Genomic DNA, 25,230 nt, shown 5'->3' on the forward strand with positions numbered 1-25,230 from the left:
TCATGACTAACAGAAGCAGAATAAGTTCTGCAAACTGAGGCAGCAGTTATTCCCAGATGACTTCATGATACAGCATTTTAAGCTCAGTCCTCAGGGGGGTAGGACAGATTTTTTTAACACAACAACAACATTTAGAGAGCCACCCAGTTTCTTGCCAGTTTCTCATGGCCCCGTGTGGCTTTTATTGCTATGGAAGTGTTGGCTGCTATGCATGTGTGGGTTCAGATTTGTTGGAATCCACAGGGAGAAGTTAGGCAGAAAGTGTGTAAATTTTGAGGAAGGGAACCTGAAAATCAAGCATGAATGTTGGCGGAAATAAGGCAGAGCTAGGATGGTGGTCCTAATAAGTCCCACAGAGACCATGCCTTACGCCAGGGGTGCAAATTGACAAAGACGAATGTTATAAATAAACTATTCCACCAACGGTTTAGCCTCCACTGAATTGCAAAAGCAATCTCAGACTTTTTTTGGGGGGGGGGGGTGTTGAGCTATCTTTTCAGCATGCTCGCTGCATCCTAGAATGACACTGAGTACACTGGAAATAATGCAAGCATGGAAGAAATAGCGATAGCTACATAAGAGATGAAGATACGTTGCTGCATCTCAAAATGAGGTCCTCTTGGGCTGCAAGTTCTGGAAGGCTCATAGAGCCCTTTGCTTCTTTTATTTACAGTGGTACCTTGGTCTCAGACTTAATCCATTCTGGAAGTCCATTCCAAAACCAAAGCTTTCCAAAACCAAGGCACACTTTCCCATAGAAAGTAATGCAAAATGGATTAATCCGTTCCAGACTTTTAAAAACAACCCCCAAAACAGCAATTTAACATGAATTTTACTATCTAACGAGACCACTGATCCATAAAATGAAAGCAATAAACAATGTACGGCAGTCACACATTCAATCAATCAGTTAGCTGAACTGGGTCAGCAGTGGTTTAGACCACAGCGCCAGCCATGTCCACTGACTATACACAGCACAGTTCATGAAATATAATATAGAGGGTCCATTGTGCTGGAGCTTATGGCAGAATGCTGAAAAGTAGACTTTACACGTGGCTATCACAAGAAAAGCAGCCTCGCATCTCCTCTACCCCTCTCTTTTGAGAATGTCTAATAAAGCAAAACTACCCAGCCAAAGCAAATCTCTTTCCAGAATGCGGCAGCAATTTAATTCTGCACATCCATTTGTGTACAACGGGCTTTAGATTGGAACAATTGATTTCAAACGGGTACAAGTCACTACGTCTTTTTGTGGCCTGTTCTTCTGTTGGTGAGTTCCTTCTTTTATAGGAAGGGCTATTCCCATGTATATGCATTCTGCACAGCTGTAATTGCAAGGCTCTTTCCAAATACATTTTGCTGATGAACTTTATCAAGGGAAAACAGCTTGTCACACAGAGAGAAGATGACCTTCTTCTTTTGTCCCCTCCTTCAGCTTGATTTGACAACTTGCCAGCCACCCAGGCATACTTTGCTGAAAGCTTTTCCTGTTAGATGAGCCCAATTGTCAAACTACGATGCTAATACTTCACAGGCCTTCCCATTTACAAGAAAAAGGCATTTTGACTGCTGTGACTCATTCCCTTTGGGAAATGGAGCCGGGGGTGGGGTGGGATAAAGGTTGCTGGACATGATCTAGCACCTCAGTGCTCTCTTTGTAACACACAAAATAACGTGCTCCCAGGAATTTTTGTAAAAAACCACATCATGAATATTTTGTGGCTTTGGGCTTTATTCTCAGTGCCGTTCCATAGTAATTGTCTATCTTTTGCTGTTTGTTTGTTTTTTGTTTGGTTCAGATTAGGGACAGAGGAATCAACCTATTTCCATTCCATGTCAATTTCACATGTGCTTATTCAAAAATCTGTTCCATCTTAAAGGTAAAGGGGCCTCTGACCATTAGGTCCAGTTGTGACCGACTCTGGGGTTGCGACGCTCATCTCGCTTTATTGGCCAAGGGAGCCAGCGTACAGCTTCCGGGTCATGTGGCCAGCATGACTAAGCCGCTTCTGGCGAACCAGAGCAGCGCACAGAAATGCCGTTTACCTTGCCACCGGAGTGGTACCTATTTATCTACTTGCACTTTGACATGCTTTTGAACTGCTAGGTTGGCAGGAGCAGGGCCAAGGAACGGGAGCCCACCCCGTCACGGGTATTCGAACCGCCGACCTTCTGATCGGCAAGCCCTAGGCTCTGTGGTTTAACCGACAGCACCACCCACGTCCCTCTTGTTCCATCTTATTTCTACGTTAATTTGTGTTTTTTAAAAAAAATTCTGTAAGAAATTTCACACTTAAATATGCCATTAAATTTTAACAGAAAATATGTACGTACAGGTCTTGCTACCCAAACACTCGTATGAAAATTCACTTATCCAAACACAAGGAATTAGCACCCAAACTTCGCTATGCACACTGCAGATTCAGATATCCCAACAGCCAGACCTATGCATAGTACTGTAAACAAATAAGCAGCTTTTAACAAGCCCTACTTTGGGGTGTTTTGCTGGGAAGGGGGAGAGAGGGGGAGCGATCACACAATAAGAGAGCATTTTTTCTTTCCCCATTTGCCTTTTGCAAATTTCAGAGGGTTTTCCTGGGCTTTTTTGTTTTGGTCATTTTGGGGTCAGAATTCCATGACCAGGAATGCATTGGAAATGTTCCCATAGAAATCAATGGAAATCATCAACTCGCTATGTGAACACTTGCCAGACAAATGATTCTCATTGTGTCTGGATAGCAAGACCTGTTTGTATCTCATTTTACATGTTTCTAAATATATGTTTAAGCATTTGGGTGCATTTTTTAACGAGCCAATAGTTCCATCACAAAATTCAGAGAAGTGCACAATCCAAATGATGTTCTGATCTGTGTATTAGTCCAAGATGTGTGCATTTAGTCAGTTGACTTGAAAATGTGAACCAAACAAAATTTTCCTCCATCCCTAGCTCAAATTAACAAGGTTATGGGTTTTAGTACAGTCATACGTCAGAAGTCAAATGGAATCCGTTCTGGAAGTCTGACTCCCAAAACATTTGGAAACCAAAGCGTGGCTTCCGATTGGCTGCAGGAAGCTCCTGCTGTGTTAGCCCTTCGGACACCCGGCTTCCAAAAATAGTTCGCAAACCGGAACACTCACTTTCGGGTTTGCGGCGTTCGGGAGCCAAAACATTTGAGAGCTAAGCTGTTCGAAAACCAAGGTACAACTGAATTTCAAGTTATTCACATGCTCACTGGGCAAAGAATTGCTCGTGCAAACAGACTGCTCAAATATGAGGGAAAACAGAAGAAAGCCACAAAGTTTATGTGCAACTTGGCCTGAAGTGGTGCCATGTTATTCAGCTAAACAGGGACGCTTTATTTCAATGCGCTGTAGTCAGATCTCTTACCGACAGCCTCTCCATATTCCTCCTCCTCTGAAGGTGCAGTCCCATGACATGGCCCGTTGCTGGACAGAAGATACAAGATGGCAGCTAGAAATACATCTGCTCTCATTCTGCTCGCCTCTCCTGAATAAAGCAAAAGAAAACTTGACGCCGGAGAACGTGATGCATTTGAAACCCAAATTTGTTTTGAAATACCACATTTTGTTTTAATGGCCTTGGACAAGCTTAGCCAGAGTTATCTCCTAGTACACTGGTACCTCGGGTTAAGTACTTAATTCGTTCCGGAGGTCTGTTCTTAACTTGAAACTGTTCTTAACCTGAAGCACCACTTTAGCTAATGGGGCCTCCCGCTGCCGCCGCACCGCTGGAGCACGATTTCTGTTCTCATCCTGAAGCAAAGTTCTTAACCCGAGGTAATATTTCTGGGTTAGCGGAGTCTGTAACCTGAAGCGTACGTAACCCGAGGCACCACTGTATAGCAATGAGGACAAATCGGGGGTGAGGAACCTGGACCCACCCCCCAGGATAAAGAAAGGCGTAAGAGGATAGCTCTATGTCCTCCAAGGAATGAGTGCCTTCTAAGTTTCATTCTTCCTCAAAATGATACTCTCCTTCCCTGAAACCTGCCTTCTCCCTGACACCAGGAGAGTTATCATCGTGGGAATGGGGCACAGCTATAATGTCCCTGAAGGCCTCATCCATCACTGTCTCTGCCTCCCTTACTTTTTCCATGTCCGCCACCTTAGCCTCAGGGGAACTAACTTGTTCCCAGAGAGCCAGGAGCTCGTGGCACCTTCAACACACCCAGGGCTTCTGTCCAACAGGGTGATAGTTGTACATGTGGCCAGAACTTCAGGGCTGTTTCCTTTATCCGCCTGCACCATTCCCAGGAGAAACCCCTGTGAGTAGCAAGGCCTGAGCCTCTGAAATGATGCCAATGCAAAGTCATCGGAATGGCACTTCCCCTGTGTTTATTTTTATCTTAAAGAGAGGAAGGGGCAAAAACAATACGGAGGTTATTTCTTGCCCTCCTTTCCAGGTATTGTCACCACACAGTTTGTCGAGATGCCATGGGGAGTGCTGCAAAACGCAAACACATCCGGTCCGTTGTGCTCGTGCTACAAAGATTTAAATTTAAATCTCAAATGAGGCATGTGTCCTGAGCAACTGCCCTCTCATTCATCCTGAAGTCACGATTGAAGTGAGTGTAGCTGCCTGCCATCCAATTTCTTAAACTAGGGCACGTGTTGACATTGCCAAGAGCACACACTTCCTTGGCAGGCCTTCCCTCGTTGTTCAGTAAAGGACTCAGAAAGCTTCCAGCCAAGAAGGAAAGCATCTATTTCATTCTTTGAATCGAGCCCAAGGCACACACATGCAAAAACCCAACCTCAGACAGCAAGCCCATTCACTTCAAACAGCAGCCCTGTTCTTGACTTCCAAGAGAAGGGCTATAGATTTGGCTACTTTGGAGATGGCTGGATCAAAGTGCGGATTGGCTGGCCCTAATAATGAGGAGAGCGTGGCCGCCACCTCAGGCAGCAAATTGGGGGGGGGGCAGGCAGAAGGCATGAGGTATTGGAGGGCAGAACTGTGTGTGACAGCCAGCCTGTCCTGTGTCCTCAGGTGCAATGGAGGACCTCCCCCATCACCAGCATTGAACTTGTGGGGTATTTACAATGCAGTCAAACCAACAACGCACGTTTGCTAGATAGGCACATGATAGGAGTTGAAGCTCACAGAGTTTTCCTGTAAGTTTGCTAGAGAGAACTCTGACACCCACTCCTCCTGAAATGGGAGGTCATAGCCCTATATAATAAAATGATTCCTGAAATGACTGGATTTTCACTTTTGGGAATATGGCAACCCTAATATATAATCTCCTCACCTGCCTTTTTGCTCTTTCATCTCATTCCAGCAATGTAGAACATATGCTAAGTCTGAGCCACAGCTCAGACTTCATTTTAAACTAGACAACTATGTCTTTGTAACTGGATTATTATGTTAAGCCTGCCTGAACAAAGCTGCTGTATCCGTTACTCTTCAACAAGTATTCTGAGAGAGTAAATGTTATTTTTGCTTTTTACAAGATGGCTTGTCTCAGGGTTGGACTAGATGATCCTCAGGGTCCCTTCCATTTCTAAGATTCTATTATTATGGTTTTAAGAGTACCGAAACAGTAAGGTTGCCTTCACTTTTGTGCTCTAACTTTCTTCAGAAATGTCCGCTAACTTACCTTTTTTATTTTAAGAAAGAATCTGGGGTTCCTGTTGACATGGGGTCTGGCACATGAATGCCCCCAGTACCTCCTTGTCGGAGGCCATGAACATGGATATACAATGAATGTCCTAGGTCGGTGGCATGGTTAACATGTGGTTCCCCAGATAGTTGAGCACCAACTTGCACCAGCCTGAGCCAACATGGCCAATGGTTGATGGGAACGGAAGTCTGACAGTAAGTCCAACACTAGGCTGCCTTCCTGCAAACCTATGTCTTTTATTGCATACTTTCATTTCCTCACAATTTCTCCAAAGAGGTTTTAGTCATAAAGTAAATGACTTGATCATAAAGTAAATGACTTGATCAAATACCGTATTTTTCACACCATAGGACGCACTTTTCCCGTCTTAAAAACTAAGGGGAAAAGTCTGTGCGTCCTATGGAGCGAATGCAGGGGGGAGGCTCTTGCGGGCTTTTCCCCAGGAGGGAGAAGGGACTGACACGGCCAGTCAGTCCCTTCTCCCTCCTCTAGAAAAGCCTTGAGGAACCTCTCCAGCCGGGGGGGGGGGGGGAGGCTGCGCAAGGCTAAAGAGGAAGCCAGGGCAGCGAGCGCGATCCATCCCCGCTCGCTGCCCTGGCTTCCTTCTTAGCATTGCGCGCCTCTCCAGCCGCGGGAGGCTGCGCAAGGCTATAGAGGAAGCCAGGGCAGCGGGCGCGATCCACCAGAGGTAGATCTTAACCCTTGCCTCACCTGGGAGCTTCTCTGGGCAGGAATTCCCTCGGCTTAAGTGGGGTGGGGGAAGAGTGGCAGGTAGGGAGGTACCTACCTAGACACTGAAGCCACATGTCTCTCCGATGAAAATTGGGAGTGGGCATTGTGTGAAGTGGCTGTGGATCTCCTGCCACAGAACTGTAGGACTGTATAGAGTTGGGAGGGCCACCTGAGGGTCATCTAGCCTAGCCCCCTCACAATGTAGGAATCACAGCTAAAGAACGCCAGGCAGATGGTCCCCCATCCGCTGCTTAAAAGCCTCCAGTGGTGGAGACCCCCAGCACCTTCCGAGGTCATAGAATTGCAGGGTTGGAAGGGAACCCCAGGAGTCATCTAGTCCAGCCCCGGTGGACAGCGGGCGCGGTCCATCCCATTGTGCAAGGCTAAAGATGCTGCGCAAGGCTAAAGAGGAAGCCAAGGCAGCAAGCGGGATGGATCGCGCTCGCTGCCTTGTCTTCTTCTTTAGCCGCGCTGGAGAGGTTTAGCTCCTGGCTGGAGAGGTTGCACGGCTATGGATCCCGCTCGCTGTCTTGGCTTCTTTGCTCTTTGGGGCTGGGGGGGGAACCTGGGCTTCCCCCGCAGCCCCGAGAAGCTCTGCGCACAGCCTGTCCGTTGCTCTTTGGGGCTGGGGGGGGGGGAAATAATATTTTCCCCCTTGATTTCCCCCTCTAAAAACTAGGTGCGTCCTGTGGTCCGGTGCATCCAATAGAGCGAAAAATACGGTATCTAGACCACATTGCTACAGTTGAAGCATTTGACACCAATCATACTGAGCTCCTAGAATGTAAGATTATCTTCTATTATTCTATAGTTTCAGGATCTCACTGAGTCAGCTCTGGTTTCAAAAGAAATATTCTGGGAGCAAGTATTCCTAAGTATCTAATTAGGAGCAGAATTAAACTCTCCACTAATGGAACACTGTACTGCCTTAATGTTAACGACTCTTTAATATTAGAAATACATATGTTAAACCCAAACTGTTCCCTAGGAGATTTCTGATAATAACCAGCAGAATAATTGAAGAGAGCATTTCGTGCAGCTTAAGAAACAGAAACAGATAATGAAATAACATTTGCAAGCAGCAACAATTATTTTTTTTTTTAAAAAAGGGAATGACTTGTGCAATATTAATGGAATAGATCCAACACTAATTACAAGGAACAGGATTTCACAAAGAAATTGCCCAATATTTTTGTTCCCTTGAAAAGCATGCCTTGAAGGGAGGTGAGTGGGAGAAGGAAGTGTTTCCACTGAAATTACTGTCTAGAACTCCTCACATTACACCAGTTGGTACAGAACTTCCATTTCCCCCTCCTTCTGTATCTTAAATTCCTAAACTGTTACATCACAGGGGCAGAGAGATGAGGATGCCAGAGACACATTGCTCTCACTTTTCCTCTTCCCTTATGCAATACAGGACTGCTTGGGCTACAATCTTCGTTCAATACATCACAAAACTTGGGTTTAAAAGCAGAGCTTGCCCTTACTGTAGCTCTGAATCTGGTAGAGTCAAAGGTGGGGAACAGGAGCTCACCCCGTCGCGGGGATTCGAACCGCTGACCTTCTGATCGGCAAGTCCTAGGCTCTGTGGTTTAACCCACAGCGCCACCCGCGTTCCAAAAGATAAAGTACAGAGAGACTAATTGGAAGTCATTTTTAATTTCTTGTTTTACAATCGTTCACATCATTGGGAGTACAAAGGATGTTAGTTATAAGAATTGTGTTGTTTCATATATTGCTACGGTCTGTTTGTCAATTTATAGTTGGTTTATTTGATTGTATGTTTGCTTGTTGGTTTGTTTGCCTTCCTGGCACGAATGTATCTATTTTAAAACAATAAAGATATACACAATGGAAAGGGCTCACGGGGTGCGCTGAGGGGGGCAAGGGAGGGAGGGAGGGATGGGGGTGGTGAGGGGACAGATCCAGCACATATATTTCTAGAAACACCCCCTCCCAGCTGGATTTGATACTGTCAAATGTCCAAAAAGTAGAAAGGAATCGAACTGTCTGTCTTGAGGCAGAATCGTTGTAGTTTGTGAAGCAGCTGCAGTCTCTTTCTGGAATATTTAGTGTGTTGACTGATCCGTCATAAACTTTAATCCCAAACACCTCTTCCCAGAAGCACACCCTATTGCAATTTGCAAACAAACATGCTTAGTAATAGAGCGTTGAGATGTTCTCATGTCCCCTTTAAAAAACATGGCTGCCAGGAGCTGCCAGGACAGTCAGAGTAGGTAATATTGAGCAAGATGGCCTAATGGCTTGACTCAATATAAAGCAGCTCCCTATAGTATTTTACTATCATTGCTGCCTACTTAGGTAAATTCTAAGTTGGCCAAATGTCAATCCCAGCTATCATTCATTCCCATTTGGGGTGAAATACTGAGGAAATGTTGCCATACGTTGGAAATGTAAAGAAAAAGAAGGTACCTTTTATCATCTGTGGTGGACGTATAAAGTAGTTAAAAATTTCTGGGAGATGAGATATAACAAAATGAAAAAAATGTTTAAAATAACTTTTGTTTAAAAACCAGTCGGATCGCCCACCCTCCCTCCTTTGGTTCATCGCTTGGTTCTTGACATTGCTATGTGGTTGGTCGCCTTGGTTGTCCAAGGGGCCTGGTAGGAATTTTTATCCAACTGGCAAATTGGCACCGGCCACTTGGTTTTTCACCTACCTCGTAGCAAATTGTCACAACTTTTGGGCATTGGCGGTTAGGCATTGGAATATGGTTGTGTGTTGGAGGGCAGGGTGTGGCCATCGCCTACCCCTCCATTTTATGGGTATTCCGGTAAAGGAATCCGGCGGTTGTGGATCCTGTCCGATGCCCTTGCTGGTGGCTAGGGCCATGGCACGACCCCTGGTGACATCAGAGGGAGCTTTCAGTTGTATTTGCATCAACAGGCTCCTCCCACTGGTGGTTAACCCTTGATAGACTCACCCCTCCCCGAGGGGGTGGAGTCACGCTTTGTTGTTTTATCCAATGCCTAAGCCAATACCTCTCACATGCTGTAATCAATAAAGTTGTGGTCTTTTTTAGCCCATTAACCCAATATACTGTGTCCATGTGTCTTTCTTATCCTCAAGCGGGTGGTGGGTCCTTGAATCACAACCAGAAGCTTTCTTATTGGGAATTACAGGTACCGAGATCCCAAAGGACCAGGAAAGACAGTTTATGTAGGTGACAACAGCAGCACGGATACTATTAGCCCAAAGATGGAAGGAAGAATCAATTCCGACCAGAGAAGAATGGCAAACCCAGATGATGGACTATGCCGAAATGGCAAAACTAACTAGGAAGCTCAGAAATCAAGAAGGCAAGAACTTTTAAAACGAATGGGAAAGGTTTATAATTTATTTACCAGACCACTGCAAGCAGGTCAAAACATTGGCAGGATTTTAACCACACTTGTAAAGTAACGAAAATTATAGATAATTGTGAAGGATAAAAATTTGGATAAATATTGATATGCAGTTGTAAATATTATCATTACCACCCATGGAAGTGATGGGGGGCAGTCAGGAGATTCAGACTAATCTCAACATCTGGATGTGGAATTGTTATTTGTTGTTATATAAAAAAGGAAATGTTGCCATATGTCCAGACGTATGGGATTCAGCCACCGGAAACTTTGCAAAAAAAACCACAACTCAACAAATTTTGTGTTCGGATTGGCACTCTTATATCATCTCTGCTTGTAGAAAAGGTGTACAAAAAAAAAAGAAACACAGGAGCGTTTTCTTTAAAAAAGAATATAGCATCTAGATGTCTCCTTAGCTACATGCAATGGGAGCGTTCCTCTGGCGTACTGCACTTTTTCCTTTCAGACAACTTTGTTTGGGTCTGATTTCCATAGTAATTAGACTTTTAAAGCCATTTCCAAACCCCCTCTTTAGCTTTTTGTGGGCTTCCTATTGGGCAGAATGGCAAGCAAAAGAGAAGGCAGCCTGTGGATTATGAGCCAACCACGGACAGCCTTAGCAAATGTCACAGGGTGATACTGAGTCGCGCTCTCCCAAACCCTCTCCGCTCCATTTCCTGTGCTGTCACTTTGAGTGAGTCACTGCTGCGGCTGCGGCACAAAGGATACGGGGAAAGGGCAAACAGAAGGGAGATAAAGGGTGAAATTGCACATGCAAAGGCTGAAGCTACTGCAAACACAGTTTCATTAAAAGTTTCTAGAGAGCCTTGCTAGACCTGTTCTGCCTTCACACCTCTTTTGAAAAAAAGCGATAAAAACATAGCTTGGGTAGTCATTGTGTATCATCCTAAAAAATGTCATTACTGTGCTCTTGCAAAGTTTACATAGGAGAACCTGGGTCCATGATCACAAGAAAAGTTAAGCCCGGCTGAAACAACCTAAGTATGATGAATGAATGCATATATGGAATGGGGAGGGGGCTGGTTTGTACCTATAGGCCCTGTGCATGAACATCCCTCCAATCCTCTAATATAAACTACCTACATTGGCCTTACCTTCATATAAGCACCTTTGACTCATTAGGGACTCAGTAGTAGTAGTAGTAGTAATAGTAATAATAATAATAATAATTTATTATTTATAATAATAAATTAGAATGAATAACTCTGGGCGGCTCCCAACAGAATATTAAAAGCATCAAACATTAAAAACTTCCCTAAACAGGGCTGCCTTCAGACGTTTTCTAACAGCCAGATTGTTGTTTATTTCCTTGACATCTGACAGGAGAGCATTCCACAGGGCAGGCGCCACTACCGAGAAGGCCCTCTGCCTGGTTCCCTGTAACTTGGTTTCTCGCAGTGAGGGAAGCGCCAGAAGGCCCTCGGCACTGGACCACAGTGGGGGTGGAGACGCTCCTTCAGGTTTACAGGGCCAAGGCTGTTTAGGGCTTTAAAGGTCAGCACCAACCCTTTGAATTGTGCTTGGAAACATACTGGGAGCCAATGTAGGTCTTTCAGGACTGGTGTTATGTGGTCTCAGCGGCCACTCCCAGTCACCAGCCTAGCCGCCGCATTCTGAACTAGTTGAAGAGGAGAGGAGGCAACTTCGGCTGATTCCGTCTCCTCCTGTACCCCCAGCACTCTCCTCCAAAAACAAAAACACCACCTCAAGAAAGTGGGGGAATACTTCAGAACAAGGTAGAACGTGGCATGGAAGGAGGTTGATGCAGGAAGACTCTTATTTGATCCTATCCATGCCTTAAGATATTTCAAGAAAGCTCTCCTCAGCGTACTGCTGTTGAATAGGGCGGCACTTTGGGGGTTTCCTGGGGAAAAAAGCTCAACAACAACGGGATGTCCTGGTTTTTACTTTTTGAAATACGGCAACCCTACTGTTGAGGAAGTGTATTATGTGGTTGCCCAATATAGAGTTTCCTCTGTAATGGCACTCCATATGTGGAATGCCCTCCTCTTCAAAGCACACTCGACCCTCCTGCAATTGACTTAAGTGAAGACTTACTCATTTTTTCCATGGATTTTGAGGGGTTTATTAGTCAGTTCACCAAAGGTGTCATGGGCTTTGAAGACGCTCGAACTCTGGATGAAAGGGAGAAGCATGCTAAGAGGAAGGCACGCTTGGCAAACCCTCACCAAGATCAAACATATGTCTCCATTGTGGAAGGATGTGTGGATCCAGAATTGGCCTTCACAGTCACTTACGGATCCACTGTTAAAACCGTGTTTTACTTGGCTACGAGTGATCTCCAAAGAAGAAGAAGGAGATTAGTCAGTTGCTGGCAGAGAGCTTGCATTGTGGTTTAGTTGCTCCTACTGTTTAAAAGGGTTTTAGGGTTTTTTTCCTGTGTTTTATGTAATGTGGGGCTTTTTTTTTTGTCTCCAACCCTTGGATCCGTTGAGATGAAGGGTAGGTTATAAAATGCCTCAATAAGCATAGCAAATATCAGAATAAAAGCCATCAGTGCAATGAGTTCCTTCAGGAAGAACTTTTCGTTGGACAGCTATACACTGCACAGACGCTGAAAGTGTTCCTCTGCTTTCAGTTCAAATTTATTTATTTTATTTCATTTTTTGAGTCAGTGGACACGAATTACAGCTCAGAATGCTGAGCTGAGACATTACCGTCTGGCATCATGTCATCCCTACCAAGCCTGTTTTGTAATGTTGTTGTTTAGTTGTTTAGTTGTGTCTGACTCTTCGTGACCCCATGGACCAGAGCACGCCAGGCACTCCTGTCTTCCACTGCTTCCCGCAGTTTGGTCAAACTCATGCTGGTAGCTTCGAGAACACTGCCCAACCATTTCATCCTCTGCCGTCCCCTTCTCCTTGTGTCCTCCACCTTTCCCAACATCAGGGTCTTTTCCAGGGAGTCTTCTCATCTCATGAGGTGGCCAAAGTATTGGAGCCTTTGCTTCACGATCTGTCCTTCCAGTGAGCACTCAGGGCTGATTTCCTTCAGAATGGAGAGGTTTGATCTTCTTGCAGTCCATGGGACTCTCAAGAGTCTCCTCCAGCACCATAATTCAAAAGCATCAATTCTTCGGCGATCAGCCTTCTTTATGGTCCAGCTCTCACTTCCATACATCACTACTGGGAAAACCATAGCTTTAACTATACGGACCTTTGTTGGCAAGGTGATGTCTCTGCTTTTTAAGATGCTGTCTAGGTTTGTCATTGCTTTTCTCCCAATGTTTTGTAATAGGGTGGGATAATAGCTCTTAAAAGAACAGCTGATCTTCTTCTCCTTCTCGAATCAGAGCACAAAGGATGCACTTTTGACCACTCCTTTGCACTTACTTCAGTTCTGTAAAGTACAATGGGGAAGTCTTGAATAACAGCGTTTGTGTTTCAAGGTAGTATCTGTATTGCTGTGATTGTTGCCTAGGCATATAGGAAGGCAGCTTTTCACACTTTATTCATCGCACGCAGCGCCGTTTCCGCTCCTCTGCAGTTCAACTGGGATGGAAGAACGTTTTTAACAACAGCCATACCTTGGGTTGAAGTTTCTTCAGGTTGAGCATTTTCGGGTTGTGCTCCGCAGCGACCCAGAAATAACGGAACGTGTTACTTCCGGGTTTCGCCACTCGCGCATGCGCAGTCAAAATGATGTCACACGCATGCGCAGAAGCAGCGAATCGTGACCTGCGCACGCGCAGACGCAGGTTACGTTTGCTTCATGATGCGAATGGGGCTCCGGAACAGATCCCTTTCGTATCTAGAGCATAGCTGTCAACTTCCAGATTTGAAAATAAGGGATCAGCAGCCTCGAAAATAAGGGATCAGCAGCCAAAATAAGGGATTTTTCGGACACAGGTATGTTCAACTTCTGAGCCCATCCAAGCTAAAGGCAGAAAGCCCAGGCAGCAGCTAAACAAAGCCTCGAGCGGTGGTTCCCACAGCGCAGCAACCCGGCAAAGGGGATGCAGCAAGGAAAACCACCGTCACCTCTCTGCTGGGAAGCGCTGAGCAAAGGCGAGTCCCCAGGCAACGCGGCCAATTTGATCGGCACAAGGCATGCAAGCTCCATCCCCCAGTCATTCTTAGACTCCTAATTGGGTGAGCAGCTTCCCCCCATCATAAAAATCAATAAAAATACATAGCAAACTGCCCCCCAACAAAAATCCTGGCTACGCCCATGAATACTGTTCTATTGAAAGCTACATTATGTGCCTCGCTGTCTGGTACAGTGAAATTATGTACCCTATATAATTTACATATTATCTAAATTGTGTAAGGTACGTTGTCATTGTGCTATTCCACTCCATTCGTTTCAATGCAAAGGAAGCACAACGCAAATGGGAGAATAAAAATAATGAGTTGCATATTGCGGGAGGACTGAAAGCAACAATAACAGTGAATACTAATCTTATTTCCCAGAATTTCCATTCCAGACGTGGCCTGGAGAAGCAAACACCTGCAATTCCAACTTCCACTTCATATTTCATTGGGATTTTTCAGAGAACTCTCTTGCTGCTTCTCCATTTCCCGTTTCCCTCATGGGAGAGATACCTGTTTCCAGCTCTAGATGCGTTAAGAAGCAGGGATGGATGAACTTTCCCCGTGAGAAATCGTTATTGCCTTGCTATTTACGGAAACCCACAATATCCTCTTGGCCGAAGATTCGCCATTTCCCCAACATTCCCGAACTACAGTGGTACCTTGGGTTACAGACGCTTCAGGTTATAGACGCTTCAGGTTACAGACTCCGCTAACCCAGAAATAGTACCTCGGGTTAAGAACTTTGCTTCAGGATGAGAACAGAAATTGTGAGGCCCCATTAGCTAAAGTGGTACCTCAGGTTAAGAACGGTTTCAGGTTAAGAACGGACCTCCAGAACGAATTAAGTTCTTAACCCGAGGTACCACTGTATATTTGAGTTCCATGCATGTATATTAAAAAGTGCAACTTCAGAGCATGCTATCGGTATCCTGCCACTGTGTCACATGTCAGAGTGTCATGCATCACTGTGCTCCTTTCTTTGATTGGCTGGCTTCACATTTACCTGTGTTTATATCCTGAAATCATTTTATTTTATTTTAACTGTGATGGAAAGGAGCCAAAGGGAACAGCTGTGACTGCTGGCAGCAGCAACAGGCAATGCAATAAATGAACCACTTGTGCACTTAAGTGTTGCAGATTGGGCACCGAAATTGGGACGGTGACAGTACCTTCAGCAAGGAAAGGGTTACGGAAATCAGCATCTGAGTATATGCAGAGCTGTCAGTGGTTTCCACATCGTCATGCACGTGCCCACAAATGAAAACATAATCAATCTTGCTTTCAATTAGGAGATTATGGCAGTTCATTAAAGAGGGATCAATGCTTGGTACACATCCAGTTGTTTTTTAACCAAGCAAATTTGACCTCTTGAACTGATCACTTATGACAGCGGTGTCCAAACTTTTTTCAAAGAGGGCCAGGTTTGATGAAGTGAAGGGCCATGAGGGCTGACCAAAGTTGTTGAGCTTTTTATTAGGGTTGAAGTTGTTGAGGTGTTTTTTTTTAGGATTTTACTCCAGGAAAGGATTAGGCCCCCGAAATGGACTTTGAACATGCCTGACTTCTGACTTTCAGTAGCATCATGAGTGACCAGCAGCATTCAGGGCATAATGTTGAGTCTTAAATTCACTGGTGGCTTAAATTCACAGGTGGCGAAGTTTCACTCATGCATTTACATTGCTTCATTTCTCTACATCTGAGTAAAGGTCAAGGACCCCTGGATGGTTGAGTCCAGTCAAAGGCAAATATGGGGTTGTGGCGCTCATCTTGCTTTCAGGCCGAGGGAGCCGGCGTTTGACCACAGACAGCTTTCCGGGTCATGTGGCCAGCATGACTAAACAGCTTCTGGCGCCGTGACGAAAACCAGAGCACATGGAAACACTGTTTGCCTTCCTGCCACAGCTGTACCTATTGATCTACTTGCACTGGCGTGCTTTTGAACTGCTAGGTTGGCAGGAGCTGGGACAGAGCAATGGGAGCTCACCCCGTCACGGGGATTCGAACCACCAACCTTCTGATCGGCAAGCCCAAGAGGCTGGTGGTTTATACCACAGCATCCTACTCTACATCTGAGTACAATACGCTTGACAAATGATGGGGCTGAAGGTGCGTGAACTGATTTGAGCAAACAGCAATCATGTTTGATGTGGTTTAAAGGGACTGTTAATCTGTGGGGCTTTTCCGTGATAACCCAGACAAGTCTCCCTTCATCTTGAGGTCTGAAACAGTCATGAGCGAGTAATCAAGGGGAGAATAAGGCCTTTGTTTTGAAACAGACCGCGTTGTTGATCCCTGGTTAAATATTATACTGAACTTAGATTGACTTTAAAAGTTTAGCAGCATCCTGGAAGGGGGGGGGGGAATTTCCGCTTCTACTTAGAATTAATATCTGAATTCTGAAAACAAGTGTTGGCGCATTTCTTTGCTCTCCAGAGATTAATTTTTAAACAAACAAGGCCAGTCTAAAGGAGTTAGGGAAAACACATACAGATGGTGTAATAATAAATACTTGGCAGGAGGATACTGCTTGCAATTACATCAGGGAGCATTGTTCCAATTTAACAGAGAAAACCCTGGAGCTGGAAGTGGCTTCAGATATTGCTGCCCTAAAGCTCCATATACTCTCTAGAAATGCCCATGTCTTAGGAACATATGAAGTTGTCTTATATCGATTTAGTCCACTCGTCCATCCAGTTCAATATTGCCAACACTGACTGGCAGTGGCACTCCAGTATGGTTTAAGCTATCAAATTTCTTCCTCACAGAAGTGAATCCAACACCCTCCTTGTATAGTTTTCATCAAATGCAGAAGATATACACACACACACACACACACACACACACACACACACCTATAGATATATAGATATATATCCCTACCCTTCCGACGGAAAGTTGTTCTAACTGATTCAGACCCTCCAAGTGTCCCTATTTTCCAAGGACAGTCCTGGATTTGCAAAAACCATCCCAGTTTCTGATCTGAACCCAGAATGTCCCACTTTTACTTAGGACGCCCTAATTTTCATCAGAGAAATGTTGGAGGGTATCGAGTTATGTGACATACACACACACACACCGAAGCCAAGGAGATAAGTAACTTCAGAAGACAGCCCTGTACAAGGAAGTTTTTTTTTTTAAAAAAGAAAATGTCTTATTATGTTTTCGTATATGTGGAAGCCACCCAGAGTGGCTGGGGCAAACCACTCAGATGTGCGGGGTATAAATAATAGAATCATTAATCTGATTATTATGGAATAGGACGTCCCTATTTTCGTCAGAGAAATGTTGGAGGGTATGCTGAATTTAATATTTTATTATTATATGGTTTATTTTTGTGAAAAAAAGGTAAAGGACCCCTGGATGGTTAAGTCCAGTCAAAGGCGACTATGGGGTTGTGGCGCTCTTCTTGCTTCAGGTCGAGTGAGCTGGCGTTTCTCTGCAGACAGCTTTCTGGGTCATGTGGCTAGCATGACTAAACCGTTTTTGGCACAACCGAACACCGTGACAGAAACCAGAGCGCACGGAAACACTGTTTATCTTCCCGCCGCAGCGGCACCGATTTATCTACTTGCACTGGCGTGCTGTCAAACTGCTAGGTTGGTGGGAGCTGGGACAGAGCAACGGGAGCTCACCATGTCGCAAGGATTTGAACCGCCAACCTTCTGATCCACAAGCCCAAGAGGCTCAGTGGTTTAGACCACAGCACCACCCATGTCCCTCACCCTGGGACCTTATGGTGAAAGGCAGGTAAAAACAACAATCCATAAATTACCATAGTCACCATCACCTTTGTAGTACAGGATCTGGCCACAAGGAATATGTGGCAATCACATTATGGATAAGCTGGATGTTGATATAAAGGTATACAAACATTCTGGGGAAAAGAGAGAGTTGTCTTTGGCTATGAAGACTGCTACAGTCAGCCTTATGTCCTGAAGACCCAGAGATTACCTACTTGAACTTTGAATACAACTTTCTGAAGGGTCATGGCATCTAGGCGGAGCTATGAAACCAGTCACTCAAACTACATTCTCAGGCTGGCAGGATTGGGAAGTACCCAAGCAGTGGCGTAGCGTGGGTTGTCAGCACCCGGGGCAAGGCAAGTAATTTGCACCCCCTAACCCGTGGATTTGTGCCCCCTAACCCGTGGATTTGCACCCCCTAACCCGTGGATTTGCCCTAACCCCCAGATGTTGCGCCCGGTGCGGCCGGCCCCCCCTGCACCCCCCACGCTACGCCACTGTACCCAAGTTACCTTCCCCTTTCTGTCCCACAGTTTCCCTTTTCAGAGCTTTTGGATCACAATTAAGCTGTGCATTTCAAGGGTTTGTAAGGAAACCAAACCTTATCTGGATTTGAGTCCCTAATTCTAAAAGAGAGAACTGGTTTGCAAGGGATATGGGAGAGCCTCTGTCTCCCGTTGCGTATGCACGTTAAAACGGACGTCTCGCATATTCGTAGCTGGGGAAAATAGTCGGGCAAAGAGCTCCTATCTTCACCTTTTTGCTCTGTTTTAGGTTTATGACCAGTTTCCAGAGCACTGAATCATATTGTGTGACTGCTCCTTATGGCTTATTTCCTTTTCGTAATCCCTGGTCCGTCATGCTTATTGGCATCGTTACTGTCATGCATCCCGGTAATGAATTATTTCCGGTACAGAACGAGGCCAGCCATTTGTCATTTAAATTTAGGCACGTCTTTGTATTAATCCAGACTAACCGAAAGACCAGCTCGCTATTCTATTCCTGCTTTCTGAAGGAGACGTAGGAATCTGTGCCGTCCGGGAGGTGCTACCTTCCCATTACACATCTAGCAGACATCATTTCTATTGTCCTTCCAGATCATATTGAACACCTTCATTTTCATTGCAGTGAAAACCCGGAGAGCTGCGGCCACTCAGGGTCAGGGTCATATCTGACCTGCTGGGAGCCTGATGGGCCTTGCCCTGCTTCTCTCAACCTGGCTTGAGGTGGGGCCTGATAGGCTCCATAAAGGAGTGCTGCTGTTGTTGCTGCTACTGGGCAATTTTAAAAATTGCTTTTATTTTTTATCCATGTCATTTTAAATTGTGATTGATATTAATGCTGTATTCTTAGTTTTAGATTTTATGATTTATGTGGAAATTGTTTTGCATTTGGTTGTGTACTTTTTGATGAGTTTTATTTATTGTTTATGGCTTTTGTTATGTTGGTAATTATGTAAATCTTGCCATGTTGTAGCCGCCTTGAGCATTGTTTTAACGAATAAAATGATGAATGAATGAATATCTAGGGCATGGGTAGGCAAACTAAGGCCCGGGGGCTGGATGCGGCCCAATCGCCTTCTAAATCCGGCTTGCCGGCGGTCTGGGAATGAGTGTGTTTTTACATGAGTAGAATGTGCCCTTTTATTTAAAATGCATCTCTGGGTGATTTGTGGGGCATAGGAATTCATTCATTTCCACACACCCCCCCAAAAAAATTATAGTCCGGCCCACCACATGGTCTGAGGGACAGTGGACCAGCCCCCTGCTGAAAAAGTTTGCTGACCCCTGGTCTAGGGGTTCGCCAGGTTGGCACAGGCCTATGGGGGGGCCCCACAAAAATCGCATCTCTCCACTCTAGCTTGAAGTGGCTAGGAGCCTGCAGAATCCCTGGGCTGCTCTGACACAGCTCTGCATGGCTGGGCAAGGTGCAAAGGCTCCATTGGGTGCAGAAATCCAGTCACTGGTTGGGAGAAGTTATGGAACTGGGATTTCAATTTCACGGCATGTTATAGGTTGAAAGAAAATTATATGAAAATCATGTACCGATGGTACTTAAAAGGTAAAGGTACCCCTGCCCGTACGGGCCAGTCTTGCCAGACTCTAGGGTTGTGCACCCATCTCACTTAAGAGGCCAGGGGCCAGCGCTGTCCGGAGACACTTCCGGGTCACGTGGCCAGCGTGACAAAGCTGCATCTGGTGAGCCAGCGCAGCACACGGAAACGCCGTTTACCTTCCCGCCAGTAAGCGGTCCCTATTTATCTACTTGCACCCGGGGGTGCTTTCGAACTGCTAGGTTGGCAGGCACTGGGACCGAGCAGCGGGAGCGCACCCTGCCGTGGGGATTCGAACCGCCGACCTTTCGATCGGCAAGCCCTAGGCGCTGAGGCTTTTACCCAAAGCGCCACCCGCGTCCCTACCGATGGTACTTAATTCCTAGTAAATTAACAAAAAATGTATAAAACATGCTCAAATATATGCTGGAATTGTAAGGAAAAAGAAGGCACCTTTGATCATATGTGGTGGAATTGTAAGGTAGTAAAAGGATTTTGGGAAATGATATATAATGAGTTGGGGGGGAATGCTTAAAATAACCTTTGCTAAAAAAAACCTGAAGCCTTTTAAGGAATTTTAGGTGCCGAAATCCCAAGGGAGCAGAAAAGACTATTTATGTATGCGACCACGGCTGCCCAGATGTTATTGGCCCTACCAGAGAAGAATGGCAGATCAAGTTGATGGACTATGCCGAAATGGCTAAAATGACCGGAAGAATCAGAAATGAGGAAGACCAAAATTTTAATAAGGAATGGGGGGAAATTGTAACTTTTCTTAAAGACCATTGTAAACGGTTAAAATCGTTAGTAGGATTGGAATATCACTTGTAGTTTAAGGTTGATTCTGCACATAATGGAAGAGGTAAAGGATTTGGATTATCATAAAAAGATGAGGGAGGAAATGATTAAATTAGGACTCACAAAGGGGAGGATGGAAGTCCAGGAGATTCCTTGGAATCTTGTTTTAATTATTTATGTTTGATATATATCTGTAAAATTTCAATGTGAAAAACCAAATAAATAAATTTATATATATAAAAAGAAATCGAGTCACTGGAGTGGGCCACAGCCTCTCCCCAGCAAAAGCAAACTTTTAGAATTTCTGGTTTATAGTCTCTCCCAGCTTTGGAGGCACCAATGCACCTCCTTGGCCAAGGGTGCAAGGGAACCCAGGTACACATCTGCACTGTAGACAGCATTCAGCTAGCTGGACCAACAGTCTGACTCAAACTAAGGCAGCTTCCTTTGTTCCAAAATTTAGAGATGGGAAATCTGATTACAGACCTCCACCGTCTTGTCTAGGTTTGCCCTAAGATAACACTGAGAAGAACATGTCACATGGTTGTATTTTTATGCTGAGCTACACAAAGTCATCCTGGGTTTGCTATTTCTCTGCACGCGCATTTTAGGGTGATGTATTTAGTTGCATGAAAGTTCTCAATAGGTGCAACTTGCAGATTGAACATATAGAATAAGAGAACAAGAAGAATGTGCGTTTAAAGAAGACTAGAAAATATTTACTGAATATACGGGTGAAAATTGTGTACATTTAAAAACGCTGGTAACATTAAGATAAATTCAACAGTGTGAGTAAGTTTTGATGGATGTAACAATGGAATACTGAATGGTTTAGTTCATGTAAAATATGCAGGGATGTATGGTATGCCACGGACCATAAAGAAGGCTGATCACCAAAGAATTGATGCTTTTGAATTATGGTCCTGGAGGAGACTCTTGAGAGTCCCATGGACTGCAAGAAGATCAAACCTATCCATTCTGAAGGAAATCAGCCCTGAGTGCTCACTGGAAGGACAGATCGTGAAGCTCAGGCTCCAATACTTTGGCCACCTCATGAGAAGAGAAGACTCCCTGGAAAAGACCCTGATGTTGGGAAAGATGGAGGGCACAAGGAGAAGGGGACGACAGAGGACGAGATGGTTGGACAGTGTTCTCGAAGCCACCAGCATGAGTTTGACCAAACTGCGGGAGGCAGTGGAAGACAGGAGTGCCTGGCGTGTTCTGGTCCATGGGGTCATGAAGAGTTGGACATAACTAAACGACGAAACAACAACATGGTATGCAAAATGAACCACAGAAAGAGAAGAAGGGAAGTCATTGATTTAAGGTTGTCTAAGTGAATATTTTGAAATGTAAAACAGAAAAATTTACACACATACACACAGAGAGAGCTTTTTCCCCTAAAAAAATGTTTAGGGGTACTCTCATTTTGACTCAAGATAATCACCATTGTATAGTTGAAATCAGGAAAAATAAATGCAGTAAATGGACAAAAGTACAAAGATTCCCAAAATGTTTAAGGGTATGCGTACCCCCAGAAAAAAAATTGTGTGTGTCTGTGTGTATGAGAGAGAGAAAGTTCTCTAGCATGTCCCGACTGAAACATAATGAAGGGTGAATCACAATCTAATTTAGAAGGTTTCCCAGGGCAAGGTGTTTTCAGATTTTAACCTTTGCCTGTATTTGCGAGAGTGGTTCTGTACATTATATTCCCTCCCAAGAAATAAGGCAGTTCAAGGCCACTTTATGGCTTTCAGATAATGAAGGGGGGGAAATGCATCTTGTTTCCTGAGTTGCAGCATTCAGAGATCAGGCACCGTCTGTTTCTTTACTAACTAAACTTACAGCATTATAAGAAAAACGTTGGTTGTACAAATTGAATTGACATTGATAGATGACTATACTAACAGTACAATCGTGTATGTGCACGTCTGCTCAGAAGAAAGCTTCCCAGAGTTCAATGTGATTTACTCCCAAGTAAGCACATATAGGCTTACAGGCCAAAATGCACTAATTCCTCTCCAGCTAAGGCTACAAACCTATAGAAAGTTTACATGGGATTAAGCCCCATTGAGTAAGTCCCAGTGGGACTTACTTCTCCGTTGACCTACATAGGCATATATTGGGCATGTCAAGCAATTCTCATTGCTCTCTAAATCAGGGATGCGGACCGTGTGGCTATTCAGGCATTGTGGGACTACAGATGCCATCATCCCTGATCTCTGACTAAGTTGGCTGGGACTGATGGGACAAGTACCGTATTTTTCACCCTATAGGATGCACTTTTTCCCCTCCAAAGATGAAGGGGAAATGTCCCATTTCCTATGGGGTGAATGCAGGCTTTCACTGAAACCTCGAGAGCGAGAGGGGTCGGTGCGCACCGACCCCTCTCGCTCTCCAGGCTTCAGGAAGCTATCCGCAAGCCTTGGGAGCTCGCGGGAGTTCCTGCCAGGGGCCCTCCCACAGCTTGCAGAGAGCTGCCTGCATCCCGAAGACCGGGCACACTGAGCAGTCGCTCCGGCTTCGGGTAGCTCTGCGCAAGCCGCGGGAGGGCTCCCACGGCTTGCGGAGAACAGCCTATTCTGGGAGCTGGGGTCGGGGGAAGCTCGGGCTTCCCCCGCCCCAGCCCCATTCCTGGGGGGGGGGGGAAATAAATTTTTCTTTCTTTATTTCCTCCCCAAAAAACTAGGTGCGCCCTATGGGCCGGTGCGCCCTATGGAGCGAAAAATACGGTACATCTGCAGAGCCAGAGGTTCCCATTCTTGCTCTAAAACAGTGTTTCCCAACCCTGGGTGTCCAGCTGTTGTTGGACTACAATTCCCATCATCCCTGACTATTGGTCTTGCTAGACAGGGATGATGATGGGAGTTGTAGTCCAAAAACAGCTGGAGATCTAAGGTTGGGAAACACTGCTCTAAAAGCTTGCCTTTATAAAGTTGTCCATAAAAGGTATTATAATACTTGGCTGCTCCCTCTCTTGAAGCCCAGCCAAGTCCTTTCTGGTACATATTGCTTTAAAGTGCAAGTAGTCAATGTGTTGTAGTTTAACTACAACTTCCATCAGCTCCAGCCAGAATGGTCAGGGAAATTTGGAGGTGCAGTCCAGCATCATTTAGAGCAGGGTTTCCCAGACCTGGGTCTCCAGCTGCTTTTGGACTACAATTCCCATCATCCCTGACAACTGGTCCTGCTAGCTTGGGATGACGGGAGTTGTAGTCCAAAAAACAGCTAAGTTTGGGAAACACTTATCTAGAGGACCCCACATTGGCTGCCCCTGTTTTAAAGTGTGCAAGTAGTTGCAGAGTAACTCCCCTGATGATTTATGTTTCAGCTGCTATTCCTGGGGTTCATAATAGCATTGGGTTTTTATTAAGGCTGGAATCCGATGAACACTTACATCTTACATGAATCAGAAAGCCTTGTTTCCAAGTAGAATATGCTTTGGATTGTGCCGAGCCAAGGAAATGAAGAGCCCAGGTATAAATCATGGGATAATTTCTTTTCCTCAAGCGCTAAGTCTGTTTTTGTTGTTGGGGTGTACAATGGTACCTCAGGTTACATACGCTTCAGGTTACATACGCTTCAGGTTACAGACTCCCCTAACCCAGAAATAGTGCTTCAGGTTAAGAACTTTGCTTCAGGAAGAGAGCAGAAATCGTGCTCTGGCGGCACAGCAGCAGCAGGAGGCCCCATTAGCTAAAGTGGTGCTTCAGGTTAAGAACAGTTTCAGGTTAAGAACGGACCTCCGGAACAAATTAAGTACTTAACCCGAGGTACCACTGTACATGCACGATAAAGCTGCAGATGTCTACTTAGAAGTAAGTCCCACTGCGTTCAATGGACATAAGTAAACACAAATAGGCTGTCAGTCTTCAATTTCCATAACCCGATACATACCTCACAACACCACCCAGCTATGTGAAACCCACCTGGGAGGGTGGCGGTCTTTATCTAGCAAAATAAACAGCTTCAAATAGACAGAATCTCACCAGCTACTCACCAAGCAGCTCACAGTGCCAAACGCTTCCTCAGAGGGAGAATTCCTGAGTGAGTTTTGCAGCCTGCTCCTTCCCCTTCTCGCTTCAGAAGGTAAGGCCTTGGGGGCAGAGGGGAAGCAAAGAGAGAAAGAGAGAGGAAGAGAGAGACAAGGGGAGAAATGTAATCTGATCTCGCTGCTGGAGCTGTTAGCACAGCTGCAACAGCCTGATGTGACTGCTGTGCTCTGAGGTTGCCCCTCTTGACTCCGGAGAGGAGAGGCGTTGGGATTCCAGAGGATCAGCTGCAATGAAGCAATAGCAGAGCTTCCTGTTCAGAGCACAGTGACCCCCGGCTGCGTTTAGGATAACCCTCCCCCGCAAATACGCTATCTCTACAACGTATGGGAAACAGACTGAACACAGACTGTCTGACTAAGTTCAGGCTCGGTTCACAGATGCCCTCTTTGGTCCCCCAAAGAGTTAATGGCTCTCGGTCCAACCCCACATGAAACACGGTGTCTGCAGACGTGTTCAGACTTGGGCTGCTTGCCGCTACCAGATTCCCCGAATTCCGGCTGCCCCTGTTTACCAGAGACAGTTTGTGTTTGCCTGAAGTTTTCAGTGGTAAAACAGTGTCTCTGTTTTGGGCTTTGGGAAGGATGCTGGGGACGTCTTTGAAAACAAAGGCAACAACAATCTTTATTACGGTCCAGAGACCCAACAAATCGTTACAAAAGCAATGCACAATTCATACAGCCTACCTCCAGGTTAAACAAGCATTTTGTTCAGAATATAGGGATCATTGGTTCTTGTAACCACCGATAAAAACTTTGCCACTGC

The 25,230-nt window shown here is 45.3% G+C and overlaps 1 protein-coding gene across 3 annotated transcripts in view; it reads right to left on the minus strand.

Moving 5' to 3' along the window:
• Nucleotides 1–24,857, minus strand: part of TFPI (tissue factor pathway inhibitor) — a 45,170-nt gene extending 20,313 nt beyond the window's left edge. Inside the window, exons 1-2 of one of the 3 annotated variants that reach the window (XM_053360067.1) lie at nucleotides 24,414–24,857; nucleotides 3,389–3,508 (exon numbers count right to left, since the gene is read on the minus strand). In XM_053360067.1, coding sequence (XP_053216042.1) covers nucleotides 3,389–3,494 — 106 coding nt within the window. In that variant the 5' untranslated portion in view covers nucleotides 3,495–3,508; nucleotides 24,414–24,857. Of the gene's footprint in view, nucleotides 1–3,388; nucleotides 3,509–24,402 lie in introns of all 3 variants that reach the window. The other 2 variants (XM_053360060.1, XM_053360052.1) reach the window with 2 other exon arrangements.
• Between the last annotated feature and the right edge of the window lie 373 nt (nucleotides 24,858–25,230).

Source organism: Podarcis raffonei, chromosome 1 (genome assembly GCF_027172205.1).
Source record: "Podarcis raffonei isolate rPodRaf1 chromosome 1, rPodRaf1.pri, whole genome shotgun sequence".
NCBI classification, from domain to species: Eukaryota; Metazoa; Chordata; class Lepidosauria; order Squamata; family Lacertidae; genus Podarcis; species Podarcis raffonei.